The 25937-nt window shown below is 42.1% G+C and overlaps 1 protein-coding gene and 1 pseudogene across 1 annotated transcript; both read left to right on the forward strand.

The window, feature by feature from the left end:
• LOC102177360 (PRAME family member 8-like) lies at window positions 513-2916 on the forward strand. Its single transcript, XM_018059956.1, has 3 exons — window positions 513-799; window positions 1342-1794; window positions 2550-2916. The coding sequence occupies exons 1-3, from the start codon at window positions 513-515 to the stop codon at window positions 2914-2916; spliced, it is 1107 nt and encodes a 368-aa protein (XP_017915445.1).
• On the forward strand, window positions 12264-15365 carry LOC102177647 (annotated as a pseudogene).

The following is a 25937-nucleotide window of genomic DNA, read 5'->3' on the forward strand; positions in this document are numbered from 1 at the left end:
GTTTGGAGTTTTGTTTCATAAGATTTCAAATACACATTTTTCACACAAATGGCATTCATGTCAGGGGAAACTAAGGATGGAGGCTGTGTGGGTCCCCATGACCTTCCTCTTCTCATAGACTGATGGCTCACAGTGGTGCTCTGATGTCTTCCCCTCATAAAGATTGGAGTGAGCTTGCAGGCTTCTTGCTACTCAAATCCAGGTGGGACATGAATTAAGCAAAGCACTGGATGGAACTGAAATGGCTAGTGGTTGCCTTTCCTCCTCACTGATACTTGTGAGAGGCTTGTTCTGAATCCAGTAGGGAAAGAGTCATAACTTTGTGCCCATTGAGGCCTGAATGTTATATGGTCTAGTTGAGGCACTCCCACCCCTGCCAGAGCTGAACCTCAGTCCTGAGTAGATTTCTCTGAAGGGTTGGGAGATTGTCTTAGATGTGTTCCTCTTTGGCTTGACATGGATGCTTTGTTCCTTAGCAGTTTCCACAGGATTCCTTTTGAAGCAGAGTCAGGATGAGTGTCCTGACACCACCCAGACTCCTAGACCTGGCTGGAATGCACCTGGTCAGGGAAGATGCCTTGGTCTGTTCTGCTCTGGAGTTTCTGTCCACGGAGCTCTTCCCATCCCTCTTCATGGACGCCTTCCATGGGAGACACATCAAGACCCTAAAGGCCATGGTGCAAGCCTGGCCCTTTGTCTGCCTGCGTCTGGGGGGCCTCATTGACCTGCCTCATGTGGGGCCACTACAAGCAGTCCTGGAAGCACTTGATGTCCTACTTGTCCAGAAGGTTCGTTCCAGGTGAGTCGGATCCAGGTAGCTTGATAGGGTTCTGGGAATCCTGGAAGAGACATCTGGGGTGGGCTAAGTGGATGGCCAATGGCTGGGCCAGAGGGTTCTGAGGATGGCAGTGAAGAAGCTCAGAGGCCTTGGCTCACTATGGAAAATACTTTACTGATGTGTAAATGTGCCTACAATGCAAGAGGGATTGAAACAGCATGCCCTATCTCCTTCCTATGATGCTTAATCCCACTAGAAGTGGAGAATTAGAAAGGAGAAGAGGAGAAAGGGAGTTGGAGGAAAGAGAGGCAGAAGAGGGCAAGGCAGCAGGTGATGAGATATGTGAAATAAAAGCATGGGTGGGCAATCATTTGTGAAATTCTGAGACTGTGGTTTCATTCTGTGTGGATTTTAATGCATCCCTGTTAATCTCCTGTCCTTATAGGAGGTGCAAACTGTGGGTGCTAGATCTGCGGAATACTGGCCAGAGCTTCTGGAACATGTGGTCTGGAGCCAGCACACATGGGTTCTCAAGCTTAGAAATGGTACCAGTGGCTGAGCAGAGCTCCAGGACCCATCATCCCTTGGCTCCCCCTGAAGATATACATAGAGCTTTGCCTGAAGAAAATGACCCTGGATAACTTCCTTACCTACCTCCTCAGGTGGATGGAGCAGAGAAAAGCTTCCATTCACCTCTGCTGTAAGAAGCTGACCATCTTTGCGATGCCTGTGGAAAATGTCATGAAGGTCCTAAATATGGTGCAGCTGGACTGCATGCAGGAGGTGCAAGTGAATTGGATTTGGCATCTGTCCACGCTGGCCAAGTTTGCTCCTCTCCTGGGTCAGATGAGCAACGTGCGGAGACTCCTTCTCTCCCGCATTCACATGTCTGCCCTTGAGAAGCAGGAGCAGCAAGTTGTCCTATTTACCTCTAAGTTTCTCAAGCTGTACCATCTCCAGGATCTCTATCTAGATTCTCCCTCCTTCCTTGAAGGCTGCCTGGACCAGATGCTCAGGTAAGTGTGTACCACTGGCTGTTAGAATTGAACACAACATTGGCAAGTCAAGCACACTGGGTTCTTTGCTGCTCTATACTGAGCTGTGCTATCACCACCACTGAAATCAAGGAAAAGGAACAGGGACACCACACTAGAAAGCTATGGATATGGTTGTTTGGATCCAATGAGGGTGGGCATGGGTTTCTCCTTAGAAAGGGAAAACTATGTCAGATAATTTAGTAAAATAGGTAGGTGAAGAGGGCATTAAAGAAGGGAAACCACCTCAGACTTGAGCAGTTTCAAAAAGATGGTCTGGGATTTCCCTGATGGTACAGTGGTTAGGACTCTGCTCTTTCAGTGTTGAATACTCAGGTTTGATCCCTGGTAGGGGAAGTAAGGTTGCATAAGTGGCATATGTGGTACAGCCAGAAAAAAAGAAAGTGAGGGAGAGAGACAGAAAAAAGAGGTCTGAACACAATGAGCTTGTCTCAAATGACTAGTCCCTAAAATGTTATCTTTTGCTCCAGTTAAGTTAGTTAATATTTAAGATAGGCATGATTCTGAGAGGATGGTAGTGAAGCATGACCAGAGATCATACAAAGCTGCAGGTGGTTTGCTGGTGATGCAGAGATGAAACATCAGCTAAAAGAATAGTCATTCTGGGTACTGATGCAGTTAGTAGGACCTTGTCTTTGTGTAAATCAGCTATCTGACAACTTTAGCTCAGCTGCTACCCTGCTTTCTCAGACATAATTGCTTCTTTTTTCCCCCAGATTTCTGAGGACCCTCTTGGATCACCTGGCAATAACTAACTGCCAGCTTACAGAATCAGACCTGACCCACCTGTCCCAGTGCTTGAACATCCGTCAGCTCAAAGGCCTGGATCTGAGTGGGGTCACCATGACTGACTTTAGTCCTAAGATCCTCCACATTCTTCTGGAGCAAGTTGCAGCCACCCTCCAGGAACTGAACTTAGAGCAGTGTAGGATCACAGAGTCCCAACTTAAATCCATCCTGCCTGTCCTGAGCTGCTGTTCCCAGCTCAGGACCTTCAGTCTGTGCGGGAATGTCCTCTCTATGGCCATCATGGAGAAGCTGCTGAGTCACATCACTGGGCTGATCAACCATAGCTTTGTATGAATCACTGTCAGCAAAGTGATATATTTGCTTTTTAATACTCTGTCTAGGTTTGTCATAGCTTTCCTTTTAAGGAGCAAATGTCTTCATGGCTGCAGCCAACGTCCACAGTGATTTTGAAGTCCAAGAAAATAAAATCTGTCACCTCTTCCACTTTTTGCTCTTCTATTCACCATGAAGTGATGGGACAAGATGGCATAATCTTATGTTTTTTAATGTTGATTTTTCAAGCCAGTTTCTTCACTCTCCTCTTTCACCTTCATCAAGAGAATCTGTTTTTCCTCCTCAATTTCTGTTATTAGAGTGGTATCATCTGTATAACTGAGGTTGTTGATATTTCTCCTGGAAATCCTGATTCTAGCTTGTGACTCATCCAGCCTGACGTTTCACATGATTAAACTCATCAAAGCAGTTAAATAGGCAGGGTGACAATATGCAAACTTATCAAGCTCTTTTCCCAATTTTTAACCAGTTAGTTTTTCCACGTCAGATTCTAGCTGTTGGTTCTAAACCCACATACAGATTTCTCAGAAGACAGGTAAGGTAGTCTGGTACTATCTCTTTCAGAATTTTCCATAATTTGTTGTGATCCACACAATCAAAAGCTTTAGTACAGACAATGAAGCAGAGTTCAGCTCGGTTCAGTCAGTCACTCAGTAGTGTTTGACTATTTGTGAACCCATGGACTGCAGCACACCAGGCTTCCCTGTCCATCACCAATGCCCGGAGCTTGCTCAAACTCATGTCCATCGAGTCGGTGATGCCATCCAACCATCTCATCCTCTGTTGTCACCTTCTCCTGTCTTCAATCTTTCCCACATCAGGGTATTTTCAAATGAGTCAGTTTTTTGAATCAGATGGCCAAAGTATTGGAGTTTCAGCTTCAGCATCAGTCCTTCAAATGAATATTCAGGACTGATTTCATTTAGGGTTGACTGGTTTTATCTCCTTGCAGTCCAAGGGACTCTCAAGAGTCTTCTCCAACACCACAGTTCAAAAGCACCAATTCTTCTGCACTCAGATTTCTTTATGGTCCAAATCTCACATCCATACATTAATACTGGAAAAACCATAGCTTTGACTAGACAGGCCTTTGTTGCCAAAATAATGTGTCTGCTTTTTAATATGCTGTCAAGGTTTGTCATAGCTTTTCCTCCAAGGAGCAAGCATCTTTTAATTTCATGGCTGCAGTCACCATCTGCAATGATTTTGGAGCCCAAGAAATTGAAGTCTCTCACTGTTTCCATTATTTACCCATCTATTTGCCATGAAGGGATGGGACCAGATGCCATGATCTTTGATTTTTGAATGTTGAGTTTTAAGCCATCTTTTTCACTCTCCCTTTTCACTTTCATCAAGAGGCTCTTTAGTTCCTCTTCACTTTCTGCCATAGTGGTGGTGTTACCTGCATATTTGAGGTTATTGATATAGCCCCTGGCAATCTTGATTCCAGCATGTGCTTTATCCAGCCTGGCATTTCACATGATGTATTCTGTATATAAGTTAAATAAGCAGGGTGACAATAAACAGCCTTGATATACTCGTCTCCCAATTTGGAACCAGTAGAAGACTTTTTTCCTGAAACTCTCTTGCTTTCCCCATGATCCAATGAATGTTGGCAATTTGATCTCTGATTCCTCTGATTCTTCAAAATCCAGCTTATATACATCTGGAAGTTCAAGTACTGTTGAAGCATAACTTGAAGGATTTTGAACATTACCTTGCTAGCATGTGAAAAGAGTGTGATTGTATTAATGAGGTAGTTTGAACATTCTTGGCATTGCCCTTCATTAGGACTGGAATGAAACCTGGCCTTTTCCCATCCTATGGCCTCTGCTGAGTTTTCCACATTTGCTGGCATATTGAGTGCAGTCCTTTAACAGCATAATCTTTTAGGATTTTAGATAGCTCAGCTGTAACTCCATCACCTCCACCTGCATTGTTTGTTGTTATTCTTCATATGGCCCACTTGACTTCACACTCCAGGATTTCCAGGTCTAAGTGACCATACCATTTGTGGTAACCTGGGTCATTAAGACCTATTTTGTGTAGTTCTTGTGTACATTCTTGCCATCTCGTCTTAATCTCTTCTGCTTCTGTTAGGTCCTTACCATTCTGTCTTTTATCATGCTCATCCTTGCATGAAATATTCCCTTGACACCTCCAATTTTCTTGAAGAGAGCTCTAGTCTTTCCCATTCTATTGTTTCCCTCTATTTCTTTGCATAGTTCTTTTAAGAAGGCTTTCTTATCTCTTTTCTGTTCTCTGGAACTCTGCATTCAGTTGTGCATAACTTTCCCTTTCTTCCTTGCCTTTTTCTTCTCTTCTTTCCTCATCTAACTGCCAAACCTCCTCAGACAACCACTTTTCCTTCTTGCATTTGTTTTTCTTTGGGGTGGTTTTGGTCACTGGCTCTTGCACAAAGCGGAAGTCTTTAACCAAGCTGTTTCATTCTCTGCTTCTCTGTGAAACAAACTCAAGGATTTCTGTTAGTTACCAGTTTCCATTAACTCCATGAGGCAGATTTCAATTCAGCAAGAGTGGAGCTCGTGTAATCTTCACTTCCCAAACCCCATATAGATCCAGTGAAACCTCTGGAATATAATAAAGAATTTGTAAGACATAAGTTGAAATAATGAATGAAAGAATGATTCTTTTATTCATAGGAAATTTTATGTAAGAATAGATTATTTTATAAAGTCATTCATAGATTGATTACAAGAATAGATTACATTATAAAGTGTTTTCCTTTGACCTGCTATGGACAGCATCACTTCTTACTGTGTTTTGTGTGAGTTGTCCAAAAACAAACAAAAACACACACACAAAAACATGAGTCTCCATATACTTTATGCCTTCTGTACAGTGTTTCTGCCCCATACATTACGCCTTAGTTGACTCAATCTATGAAAACAAAACAGAATATCATAGACTGGGTGGTTTCAATAAGGAAAGTTTATTTCTTATAGTTCTGGAGGCTGGAAGTCTAAGATCAAGGAGGTAGCACAGTCTGGTTGTGGAGGGATCCAGGTTCCTAGTTTTGTCACATGGTGGTAGAATAAGGGGAGCACTGGTCACTTCATTTACTTCGAAAGGCACTAAACCTATCTTGGGGCTTCACCTTCACCATCTCATTCAAAACTAGTTACAGCCTAAAGGCCAAAGTCCAAATCCCATTATCCATTACCTTGGGGGTTAAGGCTTCCAGATATGAGTTTGTGGGGTGTGGAGGGGCATGTATAGGAAGTAGGACATGGAGAACACACATTTAGTTCATAGCAACCCATTTCCATAAAGGACCAATCGACACTTCAATGAGCATCCTCTTCTCTTTGTTTCCCCTACACCTACACCCAAGCCTCCTGTAAACTACCACTGCTATGGAGACTCCTGTGACTGTCCACTTCTGTGAGTGCCCAATAAGACTGTTCTTTACAAGCCAGGGTGCAGGTTGCATTCTCTTCCTTCTCTGTTTTCCTGCTCCTTTGTCCATAGAAAATATCATCTCCATGCTACAACTGCAGAGAGCGAGAGAGCATTAATCAGATCATGGAAATCTTCCAAAGGCTCTTCTCTTCATTCCACATCCCGTGTGACCTGCCTGTGCCTTCTCTGCCCAGCATCAGTGACCTTCACCTATTCCCAAGTTGGCCACACGCTTCACTACATTAGTGTTTGCATCATCCACCTAGCACGGGCTCCTCAACTGAAAATATTCTGTTACACCAAAATTTATTCACATTCCTGAAACTTCCTCTACAAGTGTCTGTGAACTTGGTTCTAAAATCAAGTTTGAACTAGAATTCTAAGCCAGTTCAGGGAGAATATTTACCCTTGATATCTGATCATCTCAAAAATGTGATCTAGAGGCTTCCTTGGTGACTCTGCCTGCCAATGCAGGAAACATGAGTTTAATCCCTGGTCCATAAAGGTACCCCATGCCGTGGGGCAACTAAGCGACAACTGTTGAGCCTTTTCCAGGAGAGGCAATTACTAAGCCCTCATGCTGCAACTACTGAAGCCAGCATGCCCTAGAGCCCAAACTTAACAACAAGAAAAGTCTCTGCAGTCAGAAATCTGTGTCCTGCAGCTGAATAGTAGCCCCCACTCACCACAGCTAAAAGAAAAGCCTTTGCAGCAACCAAGACTCAGTGTTGCTAAACAAACAAACAAACAATATCTGATCGAAATTCCTCACTGCCCACTCTTGGCATCTGATCATGCTGAGCTGTCTTCAACAAGAAATCTATTTGACTGGTACAACCAGATTGGGCTTCTCTCATAGCTCAGTTGGTAAAGAATTCGCCTGCAATGTGGGAGACCCTGGTTCGATTCCTGGGCTCGGAAGATCCATTGGAGAAGGGATAGGCTACCCACTCCAGTATTCTGGCCTAGAAGATTCCATGGACTGTATAGTAAATGAGGTCTCAGAGAGTCGGACATGACTAAGTGACTTTCACTTTCACAGCCAGAATACCACCCAGGTTTAATGCTTCCTCTCAGCAACTTATAAGCCAGGAAGCATAGTGCTTCTTGGCTTAAATTGCTATCTGTATCTGCTGAATTGTGAATGAAGTCCGTTTACACAATGAGAAATATTTTCCTCTATTGTCATAGTTCTGAATTAAATTTGCCTTTACCACTTACACCTGTGTCAGTCACTGATTTTTATTTTTGGCAAAATTTCCCAACAGCTTACTGCTCAAGAGCAAAGTTTCTTCTGAATATCCCTGAGATTCCTACATATCTGAGAATGACCAACTTGGAGTTTGTCCACTGTTGTAGATTTCTATATCAGCTCAAGATGCTTCTTCATATAATTAGTTTCTTTTTAAAAGATTTAATTTAAATATAGTTGATTTACAGTGTTGTGTTTAATTTCTACTGTATAGCAAACTGACTCAGTTTTACATATATATACACATTATTTTGCATATTCTTTTCCATTATGCTTTATAACAGGATACTTAATATAGTTTCTTCTGCTGCACAGTAGAATCTTGTTACTTATGTATCCTGAAGGTGGTGACTGCAGCCATTAAATTAAAAGACGCTTGTTCCTTGGAAGCCCAGGAGGAGGGCATGGCAACCCACTCCAGTATTCTTGCCTTTAGAATCCCATTGACAGAGGAGCCTGCCAGGCTAGAGTTCATGGGGTTGCAAAGAGTCAGACACAACTGTAGCAACTTAGCACCCACGTTCCTTGGAAGAATTTATGATAAACCTAGATAGCATATTAAAAAGCAGAGACATTACTTTGCCTACAAAGATCTGCATAGTCAAAGCTATGGTTTTTTCAGTAGTCATGTATGGATGTGAGAGTTGGACCATAAAAAGGTCGAGTGCTGAAGAACTGATGCCTTCAAACTGTGGTGCTGGGAAAGACTCTTGAGAGTCCCTTGGGCAGCAAGAAGATCAAATCAGTCAATCCTAAAGGAAATCAGCCCTAAATATTCACTGGTAAAACTGATGCTGAAGATAAAGCTCCAATACTTTGGCCACCTGATGTGAAGAGCTGACTCATTGGCAAAGAGCCTGATGCTGGGAAAGATTGAAGTCAGGAGTAGAAGTGGACGACACAGGATGAGATGGTTGGGTAGCATCACTGGCTCAATGGGCATGAGTTTGAGCAAGCTCTGGGAGATGGTGAAGGACAGGGAGGCCTGGAGTGCTGCAGTCCATGGGGTTGCAAAGACTCGGACACAATTGAGTGACTGAACAACAACAACTATATATGACAGTTTGAATCTGCCAATCCAAACCTTCTCTTCCCCATACCCCTCCCCACTGGCCACCACAAGTCTGTTCTCTATGCATTTTATTCTGTTTCATTTTCACATATGAGTTCATTTGTGTCATATTTTTGACTCCATATATATGTGATAACATAGGGTATTTGTCTTTCATTTTTTCACTTACTTCATTAGTATGATAATCTCTAAGTTCATCTTCATTACTGCAACCAGCAATAGTTTATTCTTTTTAATGGCTCAGTAATATCACATCTTCCTTATCCATTCTTCTGTCAATGGACATTTAGGTTGTTTCTATGTCTTGGATATTTTAAATGATGCTGATATGAACACAGGAGAGCACCTATGTTTTTGAATTACAATTTTTTCTTCTGGGTAAATGCCCAGGAGTGGGGTTGATGGATCATATGAGAATTCCATTTTTAGTTTTATGAGGAGCTTCCATACTGTTTTCCCTGGTGGCTGCACAATTTGCATTCCCACCAACAGTATAAGAGAATTCCCTATTCTTCAGAGGCTCATGGGCATTTATTAATTAGATTTAAAGTCCCTTTTATCTATCATTGAACTGAAGGTGCTAGACTGCAAGGGAATGAAAGGTGAGCCTTTAAAACAATGTTCTTTTTAGATCTCATAGAAGCTTTGATCCCATAGAATCATCCCAACCTTAGACTTTGAAATTTCAAAATTTCTACTAACATCACATGAAGTCTCTCAGACAGTTCTTTCTAATATTTAGGTTTCCTGTCAGCTCTGGAGGAGACAGTGGTCCTTTTGATACTGTCAGCTAAGTATTCTCTGCAGGGAGATGGGAAGATTCCCCTGCTTGACAATGACCTTAGTTCAGCTGCCTACAAATGGGGAAAATATGAGTTAGGTTTAGGTTTTCTCTGAAGGTTATCTTAAGTGATGAATATAAAGTGCCCACACGGTTGCTCCCGAGTTTGTGTTCAAAATCAGAGATGTTTATGATTATCATTGTTAGTAATCTCACTCGATTGTAAGTATTTATTGATGGCCTGGGATTTAATATGTCTATTGAGTAGAATCCAATTTAACCATGTTTTATGCAAAGGGCATTCAAACCCATAGAAGAAACATGGTGAATGGATTCTTCAGGAAAGTGACCAAAGGAGTGAACAACTTTCATATAGTCATCACTAATGTGGCCAGAGGTGTACAAGAATAGTTTGGGCATCAAATAAATGGGATGGGAGAGAGGCAAGGAAAATTTTTTAAGCTGGGTTTCCCAATGGGTGCTGTTATATTCAAAATAAACTCTGTGTGATGCAGCCTTGGGTGGGAGTCATCCCTGATTGTGGCACAACTTGAAACACCAGATTCTTGACCTTGGGACCACCAGGGAAGTTCCCAGAAAAGTATTGATCTTAATGAGCACATAAACACAACTTTCTTTCTGTACCTAATGGAGTCACCTTGACCAGAATCTGTATTGAACTTAGCTAAGTTTGAAGAATTAGTAACTGTCTAAATACACTTATAAAAAGTGCGGATTCATGTTGATGTGTGGCAGAACCAATACAATACTGTAAAGTAATTAGCCTCCAATTAAAATAAATAAATTTAAATTTTAAAAAAGGGGGGCCAATAAGATTATAGCTTGGCTTCCATGACCGCTGGAAAATGGTTCAAGCTGCTAGCCATCTGGAAGCTGTCCTCAGTGAGAAAAAAATCTTAAAAAAAAACCTCTTCTGATAGCACCTGCCCCTGGGTGACAGTGTTATTTTCCAGTGACCTACATTTATTTTCCTCTGGTGCCATGCTCCCGAAGAGTCCACAGTGCCCACCATTAGTAACTGTCAGTCTTGGAAGTGTCTGATCCCAGGACTCCACCTCTCCCTCTTCTCACATATTAGAGTACATCTTTTATTTTTTAAGTTAAATTTATCATAAAGCAATTAGATTACATCTTTTAATGTTGTTTGCTGAATTGATCCTAAATTTCTGGGAGGAAACACCCTCCAAGATGGCACTGTCTCCTGGGAACCACCATATTTTCATTTCAAAATATCACCCAGAACAGCATCTTTAAATCTTCCTTTTTCTTAAAATAAAGGAGAAAGAGCCATGTATTTTACACTGTTGGGATCATTCACAAGGTCCCTTTAGGAATACCCAGTTCCAAACTCTTCTGATCCACTCTTACATCTCACTGAGATTTTGACCTGTGCACCTTGAGAGAAGGCTTGGCTTAAGGCTAAAACTAAACACATTCCCCAAAGCTCTTCCTTTGTTGCCTGTAAAGGCTCACAATCTTCTATGTTTCCTACATAATGCCTGAGTGACAAATTGATACAGGGACACTTTTTTATTATTTTTGTATCTTTGGGGAATATCTGGACTGTTTTCATGAAGCTGTGTTAATTCTAGGACATTCTGATAATTTTGACTGGGCCATAGTTCCCCCAACAAAGTTGGTTTCAAGTTATTTTCTTTCTTGTTCAATGTTAGGAACCAATAAATTGTTCCATGACCAAACCCGGGGATATAACTGTCCATGTTGGTACATATCAACCAATGTTTGTGGAGTGAATCCATGTGTGAGTTCTTGATTCTCTGATCATTATTCTGTTTTCTGAATGTATATCTGATTCAGTCACCTAATGTGGAGAAAAATGAAGATCCAATCAAAACCAATACAATGGGCATTCTATAATCTAATCAGGCATACCTTTTCTGATTTTGTTAGTAGTTGGACAGAGGGATGATGAGATTAGAAAGACCTGTAAAAGTCTCAGCCTCTGAAGAAAGGATGCAGAATCTTCTGACTCCTGAGTCACTGGCTGAGTCCTCCCAGGGCCTATGGTCTGAGCATCACACCAACCACATCACAGTGGTAAGTTACTGTCAGGACTGTTCTGACATCTTTAGCTGACCTTGAGGGTGGCATGGAACTCAAAATGACACAGAGAGGTTTTGTTTTTTTTTTTTTAATTATTTCTCTTTAGATGATAATATTTCAGGTTTTCATTGTGCCTCTAATTGTATTTACCCTGGATCCCAAATATTTTGATTCATGCTGTAGCGATACCATTTTCAGATAGCTTTACCATGATATTTCTAATGAAAATATCTGTAAATTTATTTTTTGAAATGCAAAATACTTTTTTGTGTGTACACCTGACATTCATGTAGGAGCATTTTTTCAAATTTACTATTCGCTGTAACTGCAGTAACAAGATGGAGGCTGTGTTGCTCCACATGACAGTCTTCTTCCCATAGACTAAATGATCATCTGGAAGTCTTCCCCAAATAAAGTTTGGAGTCAACTTTCAGGCTCTTGGTAACCACTTCTCAGTGAGACATGAAAGAAGTGGATGTATCTGAATGTGCTAGTGGTTGAGATGCTTGTTACTGAAATCAGTAGGGAAAAAGCTACAGCTTTGTGCCCAATGAACCCACAGGATCAAAAGGAACAACTGAAATGCTTCCACCCTTGGCAGTGCATAGATCTTGGCCCTGACTAGGTTCTTCTGAAGGGTTGGGAGACAGTCTATGGTGTGCTCACATTTGCCCTGAAATGGGTGCTTTGTTGATTGGCATTTTCCACAGGATTCTTTTCGGCGAAGAGTCAGGATGAATGTCCCAACCCCACCCAGACTCCTGGACCTTGCAAGAACAAGCCTGCTGAGGGATGAGGACTCAGTCATTTCTGCTCTGGAGTTTCTACCCACGGAGCTCTTCCCACCCCTCTTCGTGGAAGCATTCCAAGGGAGACACATTGAGACCCTGAAGGCCATGGTGCAAGCCTGGCCCTTTGTCCGCCTGCCTCTGGGGGCCCTGATTGACCTGCCTCATGTAGGGCCCCTACAAGCAGTGCTGGAAGCACTTGACGTCCTCCTTGCCCAGAAGGTTCCCTCAAGGTGAGCCTGACTTGGGGAACCTGGTAAAATCCTGGGTGTCCCAGAGAAGACAGCTGGGGTGAGGGAATGTGGGTGGAAAGGGATGGACCAGAGGGTTCTGAAGATGGAAATGAAGAAGGCTTGTCTCACTAAAGGAAATTCCTCTGGAAGCATAAGGGTGCTTGTAATGAACAGGAGCCTGAAATATCATGTACTTCTGTTAGTGATCCTTAAAGTTACTAGAAGTGAAGATTCAGAAAGGACAAGAAATGAAAGCAAGATGGAAGAAAGTGAGTCAGAAAGTGAAGAGGGCAAGACAGCAGGTGACATCAGTAATCTGAAGTTACAGAAGAGAGCAGTGTGAGCTTAATCTTTGTGGCTATTTTTTCTTTCTGGGTGGATTTTAATGCATCTCTACCAATCTCCTTTTTCTCTATAGGAGGTGCAAACTGCAGGTGCTAGATTTGCGGGACACTGATCATAAATTCTGGAGCATGTGGTCTGGAGCCAACAATCGTGGAGGCACAAGCTCAGGAAGAGCACCGGTGATTGAACCCAGCTCGATAACAAAGCAGCACTTGGCACCACTGAGGGTTTTCACAGAACTTTCCCTGAAGAAAAGGACCCTGAATAACTTCCTTACCTACCTTCTCCAGTGGGTGGAGCAGAGAAAAGCTTCCATACATCTGTGCTGTAAGAAACTGAAGATCTTTTCGATGTCAATGGAAAATATTGTGAAGGTCCTGAGCTTGGTGCAGCTGGACTGTATCCAGGAGGTGCAGGTGAATTGCACCTGGCATCTGTCCACCCTGGCCACATTTGCTCCTTTCCTGGGCCGCATGAGTAATCTGCAAAGACTCGTTCTCTTCCCTATCCATGTATCTGCCTTTAGGAAGCACGAGCAGGATCACATTGTGCAAATTACCTCCCAGTTCCTGAGGCTGGGCCACCTCCGGGATCTTCATCTGGACTCTCCCTCCTTTCTTGAAGGCTGCCTGGACCAGATGCTCAGGTGAGTGTGCACCACTGTCTGGGTAACACTGAACAATAACATTAGAATGTCAAATTCACTGTCACCTGAAGGGTGGTGTCCTATGACCATGGAAATAAAGATTGCATGCTAAACTGTTATAGTGGCTCTTGAAAGGGACACCTTGCTGTGAAGGTACAGATTATTGACTGGGATGTTTGGATCTGGCCCTGGAGGGTTTGTAATTTCTTCGTTCAGCAAAGGTGTTTATGTTCAAATGACTTCAAAGTAGAGGAAATAAAGGGGACTCTGTGGGGGAATCACATCAGAGCAGAGAATTTCTGAAGAGAAGCTCTATGCTCACCAGGATTGTGGCCACAATGAGCTTGTCTTAAACTATTTGTCTGTATATCTTGTTTTTTGTGCTCCAGACAAGGTAATTAATATAAGGGAAAATTATGATTCTGGAGATTATGTTAATCCAGCTAAGCAAAATAGATCATAAAAAGTGATGGAAAATTTGTAGATGATCCAAGAATGTAAGTCAGCCCATTAGCCTGGCATCACATTTTATGTTGTAGAATCTTGTATAAGTTTATTCTTTATGAATTTCTCTCTAGATCCACACCTGGTCAAAGATATAGGCATCTGGAGCCCAAAGTTGGACTGAAGGAATCCCTAGGTGAAATAATTTTTTAATTCATTCACCTAGAAATAAAATTCAGTGACGACCACCTTTGACTGAGGCTCTGTGTCAGGCTCTCCTCTGAGCATGTTCTAGTGCATTCCATTATACTCATTCATCCTCATAAGGAAGTGGAGTATGTTGTATTCTGCTTGATAGATGAGGGAGAGAACTTTCAAGATTCTATGAATTGACTTGGTCGCATAGTGCAGGTGACAGGACTGAGCCTAGATTGAGACTGGGCAATCTGTGTATTGACCCTCATCAGATGGTCAGACTTAACTCTTGCCCTGAAGAAACCATTTGCCTCTCACACATAGCCACCATGGAGCTTCCCAGGTGGCACTAGTAGTAAAGAACCCACCTTCCAGTGCAGGAGACACAAGAGACTTGGATTGGATCCCTGGGTCAGGAAGGTCCCCTGGAGAAGGGAACAGCAACCCACTCCAGTATTCTTGCCTGGGAAATGCCATGGACAGAAGAGCCTGGTGGGCTACAGTCCACAGTGTCACCAAGGGTCAGACTCAGCTTAGCAACTGAATATCACACCACCATGTAGCCACCTGGCACCCAGTTTCCAAGAACTAACTGTTTGGTGTCTCCCTAGGTGCCTGAAGACCACCTTGCACAACCTCTCAATAACTAAATGCCGACTTACGGAATCAGACTTGATCCACTTGTCCCAGTGCCCGAACATCTGTCAGCTAAAAAGCCTGGAAATGATTGGTGTCACCATGACTGATTTTAGTCCTGAACTGCTCCAAGTTCTGCTGGAGAAAGTTGCAGCCACCATCCAGGAACTGTACTTAGACCAGTGTGGGATCATGGACTCCCAGTTTGAGGCCATCCTGCCTGCCCTAAGCCACTGCTCCTAGCTCAGTTCCTTCAGCCTATGTGGGAATCTTCTCTCCATGGCTGTCATGGAGAAGATGCTGCGACACACTGCTGGGCTGTCCTGTTTAAGTCAGGAGTGGTATCCTGCCCCTCAGGAGAGTTACAGCCCTCAGGGTGTCCCCCTGGAAGGCAGACTTGCTCACCTTCGGACTCAGCTGTTAGAGATTCTGAGAGACTTAGGCCAGCCCAGGATCATCAGGATTTTCCTAAGTCCCTGTCCTCACAATGGTGATGACTTATGTCATCATGTGGAGCCCATTATATACAGCTATAGTACCCCTGCCTAGATGGTTCCCTTTATGAAAAGCTTTCTTCTGGGCACTTAGAAATAGAAATCTAGGACCTGTGTACTTCATAACATGAAAATCTACAGTTTCAGACATCAGCTCAATGTGAATGGGCAAAGAAAAGATGATCCAGTGGAAGTTCAAGATTGTAGGGGGAAATGTAGACTCTGGAAAATGATGGGACTTTCAATGACATGGGTTAAATAGCATAAGAATACTGAATGTAATTTTCTGAATATACTTGTGATGTACATGTTGATGTTATCCTTGGGTGCATGATTGTAAAGAAATGGTCAGAAATAAAGAAATCTTCAGTATATATGGACTGGTGCCCTCCATGATACAGAATGATTTTCTCTGTTTTCACCTCAAGATCTTTAGTTACTGATGAAAGAAAATGCACTAAATTATCCGTGATCTGAAACCTTACTATTCCCACTAGTTCTCCATTCTGTCTTGGATTCAGCATTTATACAAAGCTACCAATGAATTATAGTTCACCTGGAGAAGGCAATGGCAACCCACTCCAGTACTCTTGCCTGGCAATTCCCATGGACAGGGGAGCCTGGAAGGCTGTAGTCCATGGGGTCGCTAGTAGTCAGACAGGACTGAGCAAATTACTTTCACTTTTCACTTTCATGCATTGGTGAAGGCAATGACAACCCACTCCAGTGTTCTTGCCTGGAGAATCCCAGGGATGGGGGAGCCTGGTGGGCTGCCTTCTCTGGGGTCGCACAGAATCAGACACAACTGAAGTGACTTAGTAGCAGCAGCAAGCTGCTTTAGCAGCCAGCACAGGGAGGGGCAGGGAGAACTCAAAGGAAAGAGTCCTCTCTCTAGAGATAGACATTCTGAGCCTCCAGACTCCTAGGTTACCTGCTGGTACATGAGACCAGATGACATGAACTAACGTGGCGAGCAAGACTGTAGGTTTTAGCATGCTATAAACATCTGCTGTAATGTACATGTTCATTTAGTACAAATACTTGTGCTGTGATTTATATAAAGAAGATCTATCCTTCAGAATTATAAAAAAAAAACTTGAGTACTTAAAAAAATGCATGAAAGGCCCCATGGATTGTAATCTGCCAGGCTCCTCTGCCCATGGAATTCTCCATGCAAGAATACTACAGTGTGTAGCCATTCCCTTCTTCAGGGGATCTTCTCCACCCAGGGATCAAACACTGGTCTCCTGCACTGCAGGCAGATTCTTTACTGCCTGAGGTACCAGGGAAGCCCCAGACAGAGGAGCCTTGTGGGTCCTCTGGGGTCCCATAGAGTTGGACATAACTGAGAGATTAACATGAGGAAATAAGTGAGAAAATTGTTCTAAAAAATAAATTATAATAGTAGGTAGTTCTCTGACTAATGCCTGTGGATAATTTATTTAAATGCTTAAGTTCATTTGGAGCCACCAAAAAAATAAATAAATAATTTTAATGATCATTCAAAAAGAACAGTTTCTTCTTTAAAAACTAATTAGAATAAGGACCTCCATGTTGGTCCAGTGGCTAAGATTCCATGTTCCCAATGAAGGGGTCCCAATTGGATCCCTGGGCAGGCAATTAGATCTCACATGCTGCAACTAAAGACGGATCCTGCATGCCACAATGGAGTTGGAAGGACTGTCCCGAACGCCACAACCAGACCTGGAGCAGCCAAATAAATAAATGAATAAATAAATTTTTTTAATTAAATAAATAAAAATAAAAATCTGAGCCACATGATTCCAATAAATTTAAAAAATATTTAGAATAGCAAAACTTCAGAGCTGGAAGAATTACAGTTGTGTTTTTAAAAATGCGTTTTATATTTTAGAGAATTTTTGTCTTCTAACTAAAACTGAGCAGAAAGTAAGAGACTTTCTATGTAAATCCTGCCCTCAGCACATGCATAGCCTCCTGAGCCATCAACATTCCCCACTGGATTGGTATATTTGTTATCAATGATGAACCTACATTGATGTATCATTATCCCCCTACATATATAGTTTAAATTGAGGTTCATTCTTGGTTTTGTGCATTCTCTGAGTTTTGTCAAGTACATAATGACGTTGTAGAATCACACAGAGTATTTGCTCTACCTATTTATCCCTCCTCCACCTCAACCCCTAGAAAAATCTGATTATGTCACCATTCTCAGAGTTTGCCTTTTGCAAATTGTCATGTAGTTGGACTCAATTATATAGCCTTTTCAGACTGGTTCTTTCACTTAATAATAGACATTGAGGGTTTCTCCATGTCTTTTCATGGTTTGATACCATTTCATTGCCTGAATGTATCACAGTTCACTAGTTCTTTCACCTTTTGAAAGACAACTTGGCTTCTTTCAAGTTTTGGCAACAATGAATAAAGCTGCTATAAGCTTCCATATGTATGCTTTTTGTATGGACAGAATGGACTAATACCAAGGAGTGAAACTGTTGGATTGTAGGATAAAGGTACGTATTAAAATTGTTTTTTTCTTGACAATCTCCCCTGTTAGACAGATACCTTTCCATGGAGAGTAGGAACAGTTTCTCTACCACCCTATGATCCATATCAGACCACAAGGCTGTTAAGGTAGTAAATAATTACAACTGCATGATCCCTGGAAAGCTTTATCATCAGTATATGGTCAAATGTTATTTTTTATTGAAAAGTCACTTTGGAGAAAATCAATGTCATATTATTGAATGCCAGCCTTTGACTGTGTGGGTCACAATAAACTGTGGAAAATTCTGAGAGGTGGGAATACCAGACCACCTGACCAGCCTCTTGAGAAACTTATATGCAGGTCAGGAAGCAGCAATTAGAACTGGACATGGAACAACAGACTGGTTCCAAATAGGAAAAGGAGTACATCAAGGCTGTATATTGTCACCCTGCTTATTTAACTTCTATGCAGAGTACATCATGAGAAATCCTGGACTGGAAGAAACACAAGGTGGAATCAAGATTGTCGGGAGAAATATCAATAACCTCAGATATGCAGATGACACCACCCTTAGGGCAGAAAGTGAAGAGGAACTAAAAAGCCTCTTGATGAAAGTGAAAGTGGAGGGTGAAAAAGTTGGCCTAAAGCTCAACATTCAGAAAACTAAGATCATGGCATCTGGTCCCATCACTTCATGGGAAATAGATGGGGAAACAGTGAAAACAGTGTCAGACTTTATTTTGGGGGGCTCCAAAATCACTGCAGATGGTGATTGCAGCCAGGAAATTAAAAGACATTTACTCTTTGGAAGGAAAGTTATGACCAACCTAGATAGCATATTGGAAAGCAGAGACATTACTTTGCCAACAAAGGTCCGTCTAGTCAAGGCTATGGTTTTTCCAGTGGTCAAGTATGGATGTGAGAGTTGGACTGTGAAGAAAGCTGAATGCCGAAGAATTGGTGCTTTTGAACTGCGGTGTTGGAGAAGACTCTTGAGAGTCCCTTGGACTGCAAGGGGATCCAGCCAGTCCATTCTAAAGGAGATCAGTCCTGGGTGTTCATTGGAAAGACTGATGCTAAAGCTGAAACTCCAGTACTTTGGCCACCTCATGCGAAGAGTTGACTCATTGGAAAAGACTCTGATGCTGGGAGGGATTGAGGGCAGGAGGAGAGGGGGACAACAAAGGATGAGATGGCTGGGTGGCATCGCCAACTCATTGGACAGGAATTTGGGTGAACTCTGGGAGTTGATGATGGACAGGGAGGCCTGGTGTGCTGTGGTTCATGGGGGTCACAATGAGTTGGACACGACTGAGCGACTGAACTGAACTGAATATAAATATGCAAGATATAAAAGAAATAATACTGCAGTTCTCTTGGCAAAACTCTATTAGCCTTTGCCCTGCTTCATTCCGTATTCCAAAGCCAAATTTGCCTATTACTCCAGGTGTTTCTTGACTTCATACGTTTGCATTCCAGTCCCCTCTATGAAAAGGACATTTTTGGGGGGTGTTAGTTCTAAAAGGTCTTGTAGGCCTTCATAGAACTGTTCAACTTCAGCTTCTTCAGTGTTACTGGTTGGGGCATAGACTTGGATTACTGTGATATTGAATGGTTTGCCTTGGAAACAAACAGAGATCATTCTGTCATTTTTGAGATTGCATCCAAGTACTGTATTTCAGACTCTTTTGTTGACCATGATGGCTACTCCATTTCTTCTGAGGCATTCATGCCTGCAGTAGTAGATATAATGGTCATCTGAGTCAAATTCACCCATTCCAGTCCATTTTAGTTCGCTGATTCCTAGAATGTTGATGTTCACTCTTGCCATCTCCTGTCTGACCACTTCTAACTTGCCTTGATTCATGGACCTAACATTCCAGGTTCTTATGCTATATTGCTCTTACAGCATTGGACCTTACTTCTATCACCAGTCACATCCACAGCTGGGTCTTGTTTTTGCTTTGGCTCCATCCCTTCATTCTTTCTGGAGTTATTTCTCCACTGATCTCCAGTAGCATATTGAGTACATCATGAGAAATGCTGGGCTGGAAGAAGCACAAGCTGGAATCAAGATTGCTGGGAGAAATATCAATAACCTCAGATATGCAGATGACACCACCCTTATGGCAGAAAGTGAAGAGGAACTAAAAAGTCTCTTGATGAAAGTGAAAGAGGAGAGTGAAAAAGTTGGCTTCAAGCTCAACATTCAGAAAACAAAGATCATGGCATCTGGTCCCATCACTTCATGGGAAATAGATGGGGAAACAGTGTCAGATTTTGTTCTGGGGGGGGGGGCTCCAAAATCACTGCAGATGGTGATTGCAGCCAGGAAATTAGAAGACACTTACTCCTTGGAAGGAAAGTTATGACCAACCTAGACAGCATGTTGAAAAGCAGAGACATTACTTTGCCAACAAAGGTCCGTCTAGTCAAGGCTATGGTTTTTCCAGTGGTCAAGTATGGATGTGAGAGTTGGACTGTGAAGAAAGCTGAGTGCCAAAGAATTGGTGCTTTTGAACTGTGGTGTTGGAGAAGACTCTTGAGAGTCCCTTGGTCTGCAAGGAGATCCAACCAGTCCATTCTAAAGATCAGTCCTGGGTGCTCTTTGGAGGGAATGATGCTAAAGCTGAAACTCCAGTACTTTGGCCACCTTATGTGAAGAGTTGACTCATTGGAAAAGACTCTGATGCTGGGAGGGTTTGGGGGCAGGAGGAGAAGGGGACAACAGAGAATGAAATATCTGGATGGCATCACCAACTTGATGGTTGTGAGTTTGAGTGAACTCCGGGAGTTGGTGATGGACAGGGAGGCCTGGCATGCTGCAATTCATGGGGTCGCAAAGAATCGTACACGACTAAGTGACTGAACTGAACTGAACTGAAATTAATATATATGTCCATGTAAATTACCTGTAAAACAAATATCCATGTGTTTTCCATGCTCCCAGTTATAAAATAATGTCATAAGGATGTAATGTACAGTGTGAGGATAAAAATTAATAATACTGTATCTTGCATTTGAATACTGCTAAAAGAGTAGGTCACTAAAGTTCTCACCACAACAAAAAATTATAACTATGTGACATGGTGGTTGTTAAGCATTTATCGTGATGATCATTTTGAAAATATGTATATATCAAATTATTTACATATACACAGAAAACAAATCAATGCTATATGTCAATTATATTTTAATAAACCTGGAAAAAAATGTTATCTGAGAAAATATGCTAAAAGAGAAAATAGAAAAAAGAGACAAAGGTTTTACTATGAAAACAGTAACAAATATTTGTACTTCTGATTGATTCAGCTGCATAAACTGAAATTGCCAGCTGAGATGGAGCAGAGAAGGTGTTGCTGCGTGATCCTGTACTAATCTTCAACTCTCAGATAAAACCAAGTTAGACTGTGTGGCATGGACATGATTAAATACCAATTTAAGGAGGACAGATCTGTCACCTAAATTTCTCATCAATAGGGGAAAGCTACCTCTTATTTAGTGGAGGTGATAGAATTCCAGTGGAGCTATTTCAAATCCTGAAAGGTGATGCATTCAATATGCCAGCACATTTGGAAAACTCAGCAGTAGCCACAGGACTGGAAAAGGTCAATTTTCATTCCAATCCCAAAGAAAGGCAATGCCAAAGAATGCTCAAACTACCACACAATTGCACTCATCTCACACGCTAGTAAAGTAATGCTCAAAATTCTCCAAGCCAGGCTTCAGCAATACATGAACTGTGAACTTCCAGATGTCCAAGCTGATTTTAGAAAAGGCAGAGGAACCAGAAATCAAATTGCCAACATCCACTGGATCATGGAAAAAGCAAGAGAGTTCCAGAAAAACATCTATTTCTGCTTTATTGACTATGCCAAAGCCTTTGACTGTGTGGATTACAATAAACTGTGGAAAATTCTGAAAGAGATGGGAATACCAGACCACCTGACCGGCCTCTTGAGAAACTCATATGCAGGTCAGGTAGTAATAGTAAGAACTGGACATGGAACAACAGACTGGTTCCAAATAGGAAAAGGAGTACGTCAAGGATGTATGTTGTCACCATGCTTATTTAACTTATATGCAGAGGACATCATGAGAAATGCTGGGCTGGAAGAAGCACAAGCTGGAATCAAGATTACTGGGAGAAATATCAATAACCTCAGATATGCAGATGACACCACCCTTATGGCAGAAAGTGACGAGGAGCTAAAAAGCCTCTTGATGAAAGTGAAAGAGGAGAGTGAAAAAGTTGGCTTCAAGCTCAACATTCAGAAAACAAAGATCATGGCATCTGGTCCCATCACTTCATGGGAAATAGATGGGGAAACAGTGGAAACAGTGTCAGACTTTTTTGGGGGGGGGGGGGCTCCAAAATCACTGCAGATGGTGATGGAAGCCAGGAAATTAGAAGACGCTTACTCCTTGGAAGGAAAGTTATGACCAACCTAGACAGCATGTTGAAAAGCAGAGACATTACTTTGCCAACAAAGGTCCGTCTAGTCAAGGCTATGGTTTTTCCAGTGGTCAAGTATGGATGTGAGAGTTGGACTGTGAAGAAAGCTGAGTGCCGAAGAATTGGTGCTTTTGAACTGTGGTGTTGGAGAAGACTCTTGAGAGTCCTTTGGACTGCAAGGAGATCTAATCAGTCCATTCTGAAGGAGATCAGCCCTGGGTGCTCTTTGGAGGGAATGATGCTAAAGCTGAAACTCCAGTACTTTGGCCACCTCATGCGAAGAGTTGACTCATTGGAAAAGACTCTGATGCTGGGAGGGTTTGGGGGCAGGAGGAGAAGGGGACGACCGAGGATGAGATGGCTGGATGTCATCACGGACTCGATGGATGTGAGTTTGAGTGAACTCCAGGAGTTGGTGATGGACAGGGAGGACTGGCGTGCTGTGATTCATGGGGTCACAAAGAATTGGACACGATTGAGCGATTGAACTGAACCTCTTCTTTTTGGTAAACTTTCTTCCTAGATTAGCAGTATTCAAAGTTTTGGTCTCAAGACTCCTTTTTGTTCTTAAAATGTATTGAGGATCCTGAAGAGCTTTGTGTATGTGGGTTATGTCTATCAATATTAACCATATTAGTTAAAGGGGAAGGATGCTGAAAACTCATTTATTAACTCAATTATGCATAACAGTTCAAACGTATTTCACATTTTTACCAAAAGTGGTTATGTTTTACAAAAAAAAAAAAGAGCATAATATAAAGAGTCATACCTAAAAAACTAACAATTTTATTGAGATATAATTTACATATTTTATAAAACATCCAGTTAATCTTACCTGGTGGCTCAGATGGTAAAGAGTCCACTTGCAATGCAAGATACACAGGTCAATCCCTGGGTTGTAAAGATCCTCTGGATAAGGGAATGGGAACCCACTCCAGTATTCTTGCCTGGATAATTTCATGAACAGAGGAGCGTGGTTGGCTACAGTCCATGGGGTTATAAAGAGCTGGACATGTAACCTGGTCACATAAAGACTAACACACACACAGATACAATTTATATATTTTACAAAATATACACTTAAAGTATGCAATTCAATGCTTTTCAATACATTTACAGAACTGCATAGCTGTCACCAAAATCTTAGAACATTTTAATCACCCCCAAAGAAACTCCATACCCATTAAGAGCAATGCCCCATTTTCTCACAAATGTCTCAGGTCCTGACAACCTCTGATGTACCTTCTGACTTCATGAATTTCCCCACTTCCACTGACATTCACGTGATGGTCTGTCAATCAGTTCTTTCCAACAATTAGGATGTCTGACAGCTCAGTGGAGGGGATCCTTCTGAATCTCCTGCTTGAGGGAATCTATCACTCACTCACTTCCTGGAAGAGGGCAGTCTCTACTCCCTGGCTCAGATCAGAGTTTACCAGCTTAAAAAGAGAGGAAAGGGCAGTGGCATTTATATTTTCTGTGAAGGTTTTTTGAAGAAGTGGATGATAAGTGCCCATTCAGTGGATGTTCAACCAACAGAGATGTTTATGATTATCATTGATACTAGTCTCACTCTACTGTACCTCATGAATAAAGAATTGAAGAACTGGTTATTAAAAGGTCTATTTAGTACAATCCTGCTGAACTCATTTTAATGCAAAGACCTTGATACCTAGGGTAGAAATGTAGTGAATGAAATCTTTTCAAAGGATACCACGATGGAGAACACCCTTAAGAGAATCTCAGCTGTGGCAGCCAGTGGTGCAGAAATACTTGGGCATCACTCTGAATGAGGGAAAGAAAGGTACGGAGAATTCATTGGAGTTGAGGGAGGCTCTCACGTTATGTCTTGAAATTTCAAAAGGATCTCTGTGTGGAACCCAGCGTGGCAGTCACCACTGAAAATAGCAGACAAACACCAAATATAGCTTCTGAATTCTTAAGGGAAAGGTGGTGAAATTTGTGAGCAGTGCTAAATATGAAGAAAAAAACAGAATTTTATTTCTGTCCTTAATGGCATTGCCTCAATCAGAAATTGCATTAAACTTAGCTAAATGTGAAGAAGCAGTCATTATTAAAATATACCTGGGGGAATTCCCAGGTTGTTTAGTGGTTAAGAATCCACCTTCTAATGCAGGGGACATAGGTTCGATCCCTGGTCAGGGACTAAGATCCCACCCGCTGTGGGGCAACTAAGTCTGTGTGCCAAAATGACGGGCCTGTGCATGTAAGACTTCACATGTAATATTCTGCATTCCACCACTAAGACTTAATGCAGTCAAATAAATAAACATTTTTTAAATGTATGTACTTGAAAAGGGCCAGTGGGATTATGGCTGGGTTGCCAGGGTCCCTGGAAAATGGCTGCTGCTAATTGCCAATTGGAAAGCATCTTCTGTAGGAAGAATCTAGAAGAAAATATGTCACGGTAACAGCTGCCATGATGAGGACAGGGCTATTTGCAACTGACTCTTGTTTATGTCTCCCCTGGCTCCAAGTTCCCGAAGAGCCCACACTATCCATCCTCAGTGGCTCTCAGGCTTGGAAATGTCCGAGTTCCCAGGACTGGGTGCCTCACTCTCCACTCACACTCTCATAGTTCGTGTTTTTAAGTAAATTTGCTGAGTTGATCCCATCCTTCTGGCAAGTAAAGAGCTCAAAATTAACACTGTCTCGTCATAGTTACGCCCTTCAAATTTCTAGACTCCATCCAGAGAAAAAAAAATTTAATCTTGATCTTACCAAATAGGAATAAAATATTTTACACTGTTTGGGTCATTCACTGGGTGCTTTTAGATATGTGAGTGCCTGCTAAGTCACTTCAGTCATGTCCAACTCATTGCAATGCTGCCAGGCTCCTCTGCCCATGGGATTCTCCATGCAAGAATACTGGAGTGGATTGTCATTTCCTTTTCCAAAGGATCTTCCTGATTCCAGTGATTGAACCCACATCTCTTATGTCTCCTGCATTGTCAGGAGTGTTCAGTTGTAGATACACTCAGCTGCCATTCTTAAGGAGCCATTGTCTTCAGGAAGAGTTATCATTCTGGGACATTTTGATTATTGCTTTTGGTAATTGTTTATTAATAATATTATTATTAGTCTCATTCAGGAAGACATTAAACTCTCTTTGTTTCACACCTAGGACTACAAGGGTACCTATTAGTAAAACTCAATCAATGTTTGTGGACAAAATCCAAAAATAATTCATTGATTGCCATGGGCCCCCGTCCCCCATTTTTTCTCTTTTTTTGAATGAATATGTGGTTCTATCAATTCATCTGAATAAAGACAAATATACAGCCAGGATTAACCTGATGGGCTGTGTGTGTGCTTAGTCTCTCAGTTGTGTCTGACTCTTTGTGACCCCATGGACTGTATCACTCCAGACTCCTCTGTCCATGGGGATTCTCCAGGCAAGAATACTGGAGTGGGTTGCCATATCCTCCTCCAGGGGATCTCCCCAACCCAAAGATTGAACCCAAGTCTCCAGCACGGCAGGTGGATTCTTTACCATATGAGTCTCCAGGGAAGCCCAATCTGATAGAATATAATTAGGTACAACTTCTCGATTGGAAAGTAGTAGTTGAAAAGACAGAAAATGTGATTAGAAAGGTCTGCAAAGCCTTAGTTACCCAGGAAAAGATGCAGAATTTCCTTGCTCTGTAGTCACTACCTGGGTTCTCCACAGAACTGAAGTC

Source organism: Capra hircus, chromosome 16, assembly GCF_001704415.2.
Source record: "Capra hircus breed San Clemente chromosome 16, ASM170441v1, whole genome shotgun sequence".
Lineage (NCBI taxonomy): Eukaryota > Metazoa > Chordata > Mammalia > Artiodactyla > Bovidae > Capra > Capra hircus.

Coding starts and splice junctions, on each gene's coding strand:
- LOC102177360 (XM_018059956.1), top strand. CDS start 513: ATGAGTGTCCTGACACCACCCAGACTCCTAGACCTGGCTGGAATGCAC. Junction 800..1,341: donor GTCCAGAAGGTTCGTTCCAG/GTGAGTCGGATC, acceptor GTGGCTGAGCAG/AGCTCCAGGACCCATCATCC. Junction 1,795..2,549: donor TGCCTGGACCAGATGCTCAG/GTAAGTGTGTAC, acceptor TTTTTCCCCCAG/ATTTCTGAGGACCCTCTTGG.